At 50.5% G+C, this 9,238-nt stretch overlaps 1 protein-coding gene across 1 annotated transcript; it reads right to left on the reverse strand.

The window, feature by feature from the left end:
* Nucleotides 1–2,632: 2,632 nt before the first annotated feature.
* On the reverse strand, nucleotides 2,633–7,477 carry LOC145425369 (uncharacterized). The gene is made up of 4 exons (XM_080298356.1): nucleotides 4,817–7,477; nucleotides 3,987–4,051; nucleotides 3,748–3,896; nucleotides 2,633–3,654 (listed from the first exon to the last, which is right to left on the reverse strand). Exons 1-4 carry the CDS (start codon nucleotides 7,460–7,462, stop codon nucleotides 3,437–3,439), a joined length of 3,078 nt encoding a protein of 1,025 aa, XP_080154482.1. The 5' UTR covers nucleotides 7,463–7,477; the 3' UTR covers nucleotides 2,633–3,436.
* Nucleotides 7,478–9,238: the final 1,761 nt, after the last annotated feature.

The following is a 9,238-nucleotide window of genomic DNA, read 5'->3' on the forward strand; positions in this document are numbered from 1 at the left end:
AGACACACACTGTTTAAACCTCTGAATACAATATCAATGCTGCAGATTATATTATTAATGCAATGGTAATAATGATGATTATTTAACAATAGCAGTAAAATAATTTACCTGCTCCACACTTGAAAAGAACTCATAAATATACGGGCAGAAAAAGAATGACCATACAATTTTTTTTAATGGTATGCTACAAACAGTGTTGGATAAGTTACTTTAAAAAAGTAATTAATTACTAATTACTTAATCAATATTGTATTTAAAATACTTATCTAATTACTGTGTTTGAAAAATAACTTAATTACTCAATAAGTAATTTAACTAAATACTTCCCTATAAACCTTGAGTGGACAAACAATAGAAATTAAACTCTTTAAATAATAAATAATTTTTTTTTAAAAACATACGAGTCAACATAAAATAGTTTAGACTTTTAGCTTTCTGAATCATCTTTATTACATTCTATAAAAAAACATCCATCTATCCATCCATCCATCCATCCATCTTCATCCGCTTTATCCGAGGCCGGGTCGCGGGGGCAGCAGCCTAAGCAGAGAAGCCCAGACCTCCCTCTCCCCAGCCACCTCCTCCAGCTTATCTGGGGAAACACCAAGGCGTTCCCAGGCCAACCGAGAGATATAATCTCTCCAGCGTGTCCTGGGTCTGCCCCGGGGCCTCCTCCCGGTGGGACATGCCCAGAACACCTCACCCAGGAGACGTCCAGGAGGCATCTTTGTCAGATGCCCGAACCACCTCAGCTGGCTCCTTTTGATGTGGAGCAGCAGAGGCTCTACTCTGAGCCCCTCCCGGATGGCCGAACTTCTCACCCTATCTCTAAGGGAGAGGCCAGCCACCCTTCGGAGGAAGCTAATTTCCACCGCTTGTATCCACAATCTCGTTCTTTCGGTCACTACCCACAGCTCGTGGCCATAGGTGAGGGTAGGGACGTAGATCGACTGGTAAATTGAGAGCTTCGCTTTTACACTCAGCTCCCTCTTCACCACGACGGACCGGTGCAGTGTCCGCATCACTGCAGCCGCAGCAACAATCTCCCATTCTCCCATCACTCGCGAACAAGACCCCGAGATACTTGAACTCCTCCACTTGGGGCAGGAACTCATCCCCGACCCGGAGTGGGCACTCCACCCTTTCCCGGCTGAGAACCATGGCCTCAGATTTGGAGGTGCTGATCCTCATTCCCGCTGCTTCACACTCGGCTGCGAACCATTCCAGTGCGAGCTGGAGGCCTTCACCCGATGAAGCCAACAGAACCACATCATCCACGAAAAGCAGAGATGAGATTCTGAGGCCACCAAAGCGAAAGCCCCCCGCTACTTGGCTGCGCCTAGAAATCCTGTCCATAAAAATTATGAACAGAACCGGTGACAAAGGGCAGCCCTGGCGGAGCCCATCACCCACCGGGAATGAGTCCGACTTATTGCCGGCAATGCGAACCAAGCTCTTGTAACGGTTGTATAGGGATCGAATGGCCTGTAGCAATGGGCCAGACACTCCATACTCCCGCAGCACCTCCTACAGGACACCCCGAGGGACACAGTTGAATGCCTTCTCCAAGTCCACAAAACACATGTAGACTGGTTGGGCAAACTCCCACGCACCCTCAAGTTTCCTTGAGAGGATAAAAAGCTGGTCCAGTGTTCCGCGACCAGCATTGTTCCTCCTGTATCCGAGGTTCAACTAGCAGATGAACTCTCCTTTCCAGCACCCTGGCATAGACTTTCCCAGGGAGGCTGATGAGTGTGATCCTCCTGTAGTTGGAACACACCCTCCGGTCTCCTTTCTTAAAGATGGGGACCACCACACCGGTCTGCCAGTCCAGGGGTACTGACCCTGATCTCCACGCAACATTGTAGAGGCGTGTCAACCAGGACAGCCCTACAACATCCAGAGCCTTCAGGAACTCGGGGTGGACCTCATCAACACCAGGGGCTCTGCCACCAAGGAGTTGTTTAACTGCCTCAGTGACCTTGCCCCCTGAAATTGGCGGGTCATTCCCCATCATCCCCAGACTCTGCTTCCTCCTCGGAAGACGTGTCAGTGGGATTAAGGAGGTCCTCGAAGTATTCCTTCCACCGCCTGACAATTTTCTCAGTCGACGTCAGCAGCGCTCCGCCAGCACTATACACAGTGCAGGTAGAGCACCGCTTTCCCCTCCTGAGACGCCTGACGATTTGCCAGAATCTCTTCGAGGCAGTCCGAAAGTCTTGTCCCTTTTGCCAGTCTTGGCAGCCGGGGATCAGTCCGCCAGGGCCTCCGCTCCTGGCCGCCACCCGGCACACAATGCACCCGACCCCTATGGCGCCTCCTGCAGGTGGTGGGCCTGTGGGAGGATGGGCCCATGTCTCCTCTTCGGGCAGTCCCCATGGACTAAGGCCCGGCCACCAGACGCTCGCCCTCGGGTACTCTCCCCAGGCCTGGCTACAGGGCGAGGCCGCGGTAACCCTATCCCGGGCAGGGTAAACTGTTCCCTCGATGTTCTCTTCATAAGGGTCTTCTGAATCGCTCTTTGCCTGGTCCCTCACCCTGGTCCTGGGTGAGGGATCTAAATTGTATACCTTTAGGTTATTTCAACCTTATCTTTACCTACTCAAACAGCAAAACATCACAGGAGACAGTGTAAATTTCTTATACATTCTATATTCTGGTTATTGTGACTTTCTTACAGAAAATGTAAAAATTAAAATACACTTCACAGAATAAAAATATAAATATATATCTTTTTATAAACATACAATTCATATAAATAAGAAAAGTGCCAGTGCTTTTTATTTGGGGGGGGGGGGGGGGACCACACGTAGACCCACTCTTTACACTTTATTATAAATTTTTTGTGATATATATACTGTGTATGCTCTATATGAAGGGAAACCTGAGACCTTTAATTTACAAGCATTTAAAAAGTATAAGAAGAGCTGTTGCAGATAATTTTGTTACAAAGTCAAGAAGTTGTTTCTATATATATTTAATGTTTAGTCTTTTTCTATATAAAAGAGGAACAGTTAACAGACATGTAGGCAGAGACACACTTAAAAGCAAGAGGGTCTTTGTAGGGTCTTTACCCTAACTTAACAATTTAAAGCACCTCGAGGTGACTTTTAGTGTGGTTTGGTGCCATATAAATAAACTTGAATTTAATTAAACTGAGCAGCATAAACTTCTAAGCCTCTAAGATAAAGCACCCATTTTGTTTTATCTTTTGCCTTTGTGTTGTTAGTTCAATTTTTCTATTCATGATTCAATTAACCGCATGCATAAAAGAAGTCTGTGTCATTCTTTTCACTACAGCGCTATTCCCACCAAGAAATATTTTCATATTGAAAAAAATAGCAATTCTACTCGTTCCGATGTGTCCAATAAATAAAGAGCTGCAGTGAAAGAGATCATCTGCTGCTTGTCTTTCAAATGAAAACCAGCACAGATGCTATTGCTGGCTTAATAGAAGCCATAACAGCAGCACCAGGGGGAAAACAGTGCTGGAATTAATCTTGTGGCATACTCCACTTGAAGCTGTAGTTGCAGTAGATGTAGTAGTTGTTGCAGTAGTTGTAGATGTTGTTACAATAGTTTTAGTAGTTGATGTAGTAGTTGTTGCACTAGGTGTAGTTGTTGGAACAACAGTTGTAGTAGTTGATGCAGCAGCTGTGGTAGAAAAAATGTACAAAACATTTTTAACCAAGTCACTCTAAAACATTTGAGACTTTTTGATCAAACATAACGACTATGATTACTCACCTGTGTCATTGACAAGGATGGAATCCCTTTCAATGTCAAAGCCTGTAACGTTTGAGGCTGTACTGTTCAAAACATTTCTAATCTCAGCTTTGTTTGGAACAGATGTGTTTACAAACCGAAGTTCCATCGTGTTGATGACTGATCCTTGCCTGTAAATGCAGAGACAAAAATTATAGATTGGAATATTTAGGGCTTTAGGTGAGTGCTCTTAACATTATATGTCAAAATACTGAAATCACCTGAAGCTCACAACATTCAAGAAGACAAAAGAAGAAGGGAACGCCAATCTGTAAGGAGGTTCAATCTGCAGACACAAAGGAGAATTTTCTTAAAATTCAAGCTCAAAACCATCCTGCTCCAGGGATAACTCACTAACTAAAAAAACTGGGTAAAACTGGGAAAACTTTCACAGATTTTAAATTGATGCAGTTTAATTACTTTATGCAATTTTATCATAAGTATATTATCCATCTTCTAGTGAGAGAAATGTAGTGCTTTTTGTCTTGAATATGTCCTGTAAAGTCAGGTTCAATGTATGAGTTGGAGATGAGAAAGACAGTAGACAAGTGAAAGAAAGAGAGTCTTTATCTGTATTTGTTAAAGTGAAAAGGTTTGTTCAAATATGAAGTGAGAACCAACATCTTAAGAGCTTTTCTCCTTTGAGAGAAAAATAAACATCCAGCAATAATACTGACGTAAAGTGCTTTGCCACAAGTACAAAAGACTGCAGATCAATAGCTCAAAAGCACATGTGTAAATCTTGGGACAAAGTGTTCCAAAGTTTTTAACAGTGAAAGTAAATCTCCATAAGTTGATTCTGTTCATCTGGACGTAGCGTTTTGGATGACTGATGAAACGTTTCTGCCACAAAACGCTTCATCCAGATGAAGAGAATCAACCTTTGGCGATTTACTTACCTGGATGATTGAGCATGCATCAAAGTGCAAGCAAAGATTCTATAGTTGACTTATTCCTGCTGTAATTCAGTGAAATTCTGAGCATTTAGTACTTTAATAGCTGTTCTTTAGACACACCGTTCATGCTACTTTCCACAAAGTAAAACACTTACCTGTGCCTTTATGGATGCAGCTCGCGTTTTAAAAGCTTCAGATAATGAATTCAACAAGTCTGTTGTAAAATTGCTTTGAATGGATCTGAATTCAACAAATATGGGGGTGGTGAAGGTCGGGGCTGAGGTGGAGGTCGGGGCTGAGGTGGTGGTGGAAGCCGTAGTTGTGGCTGGGGCTGTGGTGGTGGTGGTGGTTGAAGCCGTCGTTTTTGTGGTGGTGGCACCTGTGATTGTGGTGGGGGCTGTGGTGGTGGTGGTGGTGGTTGAAGCCGTCGTTCTTGTGGTGGTGGCAGCCGTTGCTATTGTGGTCGCTGGGGCTGTGTTGGTAGTGGCTGTCGTCATTGTAGTGGCTGGGGACGTGGTGGTGGTGGCAGCCGTCGTTGTTGTAGTGACTGGGGATGTGGTGGTGGTGGCTGATGTGGTGGTGGTGGCAACCGTCGTTGTTGTTGTGGCTGCTGTGGTGGTCGTGGTGGCAGCTGTCGTTGTTGTAGTGGCTGTGGATGTGGAGGTGGTGGCTGCCGTCAGTTTTGTTGTGGTTGGGGATGTGGTGGTGGTGGCTGCTGTGGTGGTGGTGGCAGCCGTTGTTGTAGTGGCTGGGCAGCCACCAACACAGATGATTGTGGTGGCTGCTGTGGTGGTGGCAACCGTCGTCGTTGTTGCGGCTGCTGTTGTTGTTGTAGTTGCTGGGGCTGTGATGGTGGTGGCAGCCGTTGTTGTTGTAGTGGTTGGAGCTGTGGTGGTGGTGGCGGCCGTCGTTGTTGTAGTGGCTGGGACGGCTGTGGTGGTGGCAGCCGTCGTTGTTGTAGTTGCTGGGGTGGTGGTGGTGGTGACAGCCGTCGTTGTTGTAGTGTCTGGGGATGTGGTGGTTGTTGCTGCCGTCGTTGTTGTAGTGGCTGGGGCTGTGGTGGTTGTGGCTGCCATTGTTGTTGAAGTGGCCTGGGATTTGGTGGTAGTTGCTTCCGTCGTTGTTGTAGTGTCTGGGGCTGTGGTGGCTGTGGCTGCTGTGGTGGTGGCTGCAGCCGTCGTTGTTGTAGTGTCTGGGGCTGTGGTGGTTGTGGCTGCAGTGGTGGTGGTGGCAGCCGTTGTTGTTGTAGTGGCTGGGGCTTCTTTGGTGGTGGTTGTGGCATCCGTCGCTGTTGTAGTGGGTGGGGCTGTGGTGGTTGTGTCATCCGTCGTTGTTGTAGTTTCTGGGGCTGTGGTGGTAGTGGCTGCAGTGGTGGTTGTGGCAGCCATTGTTGTTGTAGTGTCTGGGGCTGTGGTGGTTGTGGCTGCCGTCTTTGTTGTAGTGGCTGGGGCTGTGGTGGTTGTGGCTGCAGTGGTGGTGGTTGCAGCCATCGTTGTTGTAGTGTCTGGGGCTGTGGTGGTATTGGCTGCAGTGGTGGTGGTGGCAGCCATCGTTGTTGTAGTCGCTGGGGCTGTGGTGGTTGTGGCTGCAGTGGTGGTTGTGGCAGCTATTGTTGTTGTAGTGTCTGGGGCTGTGGTGGTTGTGGCTGCCGTCTTTGTTGTAGTTTCTGGGGCTGTGGTGATAGTGGCTGCAGTGGTGGTGGTGGCAGCCGTCGTTGTTGTAGTGTCTGGGGCTGTGGTGGTTGTGGCTGCAGTGGTGGTTGTGGCATCCGTCGCTGTTGTAGTGGGTGGGGCTGTGGTGGTGGTGGCTGTTATTGTTGTTGTTTTTTCTGGGGCTGTGGTGGTAGTGGCTGCAGTGGTGGTGGTGGCAGCCATCGTTGTTGTAGTGTCTGGGGCTGTGGTGGTTGTGGCTACCGTCTTTGTTGTAGTGTCTGGGGCTGTGGTGGTAGTGGCTGCAGTGGTGGTGGTGGCTGCAGTGGTGGCAGCCGTTGTTGTTGTAGTGTCTGGGGCTGTGGTGGTTGTGGCTGCCGTCGTTGTAGTGGCTGGGGCTGTGGTAGTAGTTGCTTCTGTCGTTGTTGTAGTGTCTGGGGCTGTGGTGGTTGTGGCTGCTATGGTGGTGGTGGCAGCCGTCGTTGTTGTAGTGTCTGGGGCTGTGGTGGTAGTGGTTGCAGTGGTGGTGGTGGCAGCCATCAGTGTTGTTGTGTCTGGGGCTGTGGTGGTTGTGGCTGCAGTGGTGGCAGCCATTGTTGTTGTAGTGTCTGGGGCTGTGGTGGTTGTGGCAGCCATTGTTGTTTTAGTGTCTGGGGCTGTGGTGGTAGTTGCTTCCGTCGTTGTTGTAGTGTCTGTGGCTGTGGTGGTTGTGGCTGCTGTGGTGGTTGTGGCAGCCGTCGTTGTTGTCGTGTCTGGCTCTGTGGTGGTAGTGGCTGCTGTGGTGGTGGTGGCAGCCATCGTTGTTATAGTGTCTGCGGCTGTGGTGGTTGTGGCTACTGTGGTGGTAGTGGCTGGGGCTGAGGTGGTAGTTGCTTCCGTCGTTGTTGTAGTGTCTGGGGCTGTGGTGGTTGTGGCTGCTGTGGTGGTGGTGGCAGCCGTCGTTGTTGTAGTGTCTGGGGCTGTGGTGGTTGTGGCTGCAGTGGTGCTGGTGGCAGCCATCGTTGTTGTAGTGGCTGGGGCTTCTTTGGTGGTGGTTGTGGCATCCGTCGCTGCTGTAGTGGGTGGGGCTGTGGTGGTTGTGGCTGTTATTGTTGTTGTAGTTTCTGGGGCTGTGGTGGTTGTGGCTGTAGTTGTGGTGGTGGCAGCCATCATTGTTGTTAGGTCTGGGGCTGTGGTGGTAGTGGCTGGGGCTGTGGTGGTAGTTGCTGCTGTGGTGGTGGTGGCAGCCGTCGTTGTTGTAGTGTCTGGGGCTGTGGTGGTTGTGGCTGCCATCGTTGTAGTGGCTGGGGCTGTGGTGGTAGTTGCTTCCGTCGTTGTTGTAGTGTCTGGGGCTGTGGTGGTTGTGGCTGCTGTGGTGGTGGTGGCAGCCGTCGTTGTTGTAGTGTCTGGGGCTGTGGTGGTTGTGGCTGCAGTGGTACTGGTGGCAGCCGTCGCTGCTGTAGTGGGTGGGGCTGTGGTGGTTGTGGCTGTTATTGTTGTTGTAGTTTCTGGGGCTGTGGTGGTTGTGGCTGTAGTTGTGGTGGTGGCAGCCATCATTGTTGTTAGGTCTGGGGCTGTGGTGGTTGTGGCATCCGTCGCTGTTGTAGTGGCTGGGGCTGTGGTGGTTGTGGCTGCAGTGGTGGTGGTTGCAGCCATCGTTGTTGTAGTGTCTGGGGCTGTGGTGGTGGTGGCATCTGTCGCTGTTGTAGTGGCTGGGGCTGTGGTGGTTGTGCCTGCAGTGGTTGTGGTGGCAGCCATCGTTGTTGTAGTGTCTGCGGCTGTGGTGGTAGTGGCTGCAGTGGTCGTGGTGGCAGCCATCGTTGTTGTAGTGTCTGGGCCTGTGGTGGTTGTGGATGCAGTGGTGGCAGCCATTGTTGTTGTAGTGTCTGGGGCTGTGGTGGTTGTGGCTGCCATCGTTGTAGTGGCTGGGGCTGTGGTGGTAGTTGCTTCCGTCGTTGTTGTAGTGTCTGGGCCTGTGGTGGTTGTGGATGCAGTGGTGGCAGCCATTGTTGTTGTAGTGTCTGGGGCTGTGGTGGTTGTGGCTGCCATCGTTGTAGTGGCTGGGGCTGTGGTGGTAGTTGCTTCCGTCGTTGTTGTAGTGTCTGGGGCTGTGGTGGTTGTGGCCGCTGTGGTGGTGGTGGCAGCCGTCGTTGTTGTAGTGTCTGGGGCTGTGGTGGTTGTGGCTGCCGTCGTTGTTGTAGTGGCTAAGGTTGTGGTGGTTGAGGCTGCTGTGGTGGTGGTGGCAGCCGTTGTTGTTGTAGTGTCTGGGGCTGTGGTGGTTGTGGCTGCAGTGGTGGTGGTGGCAGCTGTCGTTGTTGTAGTGGCTGGGGCTTCTTTGGTGGTGGTTGTGGCATCCGTCGCTGTTGTAGTGGGTGGGGCTGCGGTGGTTGTGGCATCCGTCGTTGTTGTAGTGTCTGGGGCTGTGGTGGTAGTGGTTGCTGTGGTGGTGGTGGCAGCCATCGTTGTTGTAGTGGCTGGGGCTGTGGTGGTTGTGGCTGCAGTGGTGGTTGTGGCATCCGTCGCTGTTGTAGTGGGTGAGCCTGTGGTGGTTGTGACTGCAGTGGTGGTGGTGGCAGCCATTGTTGTTGTAGTGTCTGGGGCTGTGGTGGTTGTGGCTGCCGTTGTTGTAGTGGGTGGGGCTGTGGTGGTTGTGGCATCCGTCGCTGTTGTAGTGGGTGGGGCTGTGGTGGTTGTGGCTGCAGTTGTGGTGGTGGCAGCCATAGTTGTTGTAGTGGCTGGGGCTGTGGTGGTTGTGGCATCCGTCGCTGTTGTAGTGGGTGGGGCTGTGGTGGTTGTGGCTGCCACCGTTGTTGTAGTTTCTGGGGCTGTGGTGGTAGTGGTGGCAGTGGTGGTGGTGGCTGCCATCATTGTTGTAGTTTCTTGGCCTGTGGTGGTTGTGGCTGCAGTGGTGGTGGTGGCAGCTGTCGTTGTTGTAGTGGCTGGGGCTTC

The sequence above is a fragment of the Astatotilapia calliptera genome, chromosome 3 (genome assembly GCF_964374335.1).
Source record: "Astatotilapia calliptera chromosome 3, fAstCal68.1, whole genome shotgun sequence".
Lineage (NCBI taxonomy): Eukaryota > Metazoa > Chordata > Actinopteri > Cichliformes > Cichlidae > Astatotilapia > Astatotilapia calliptera.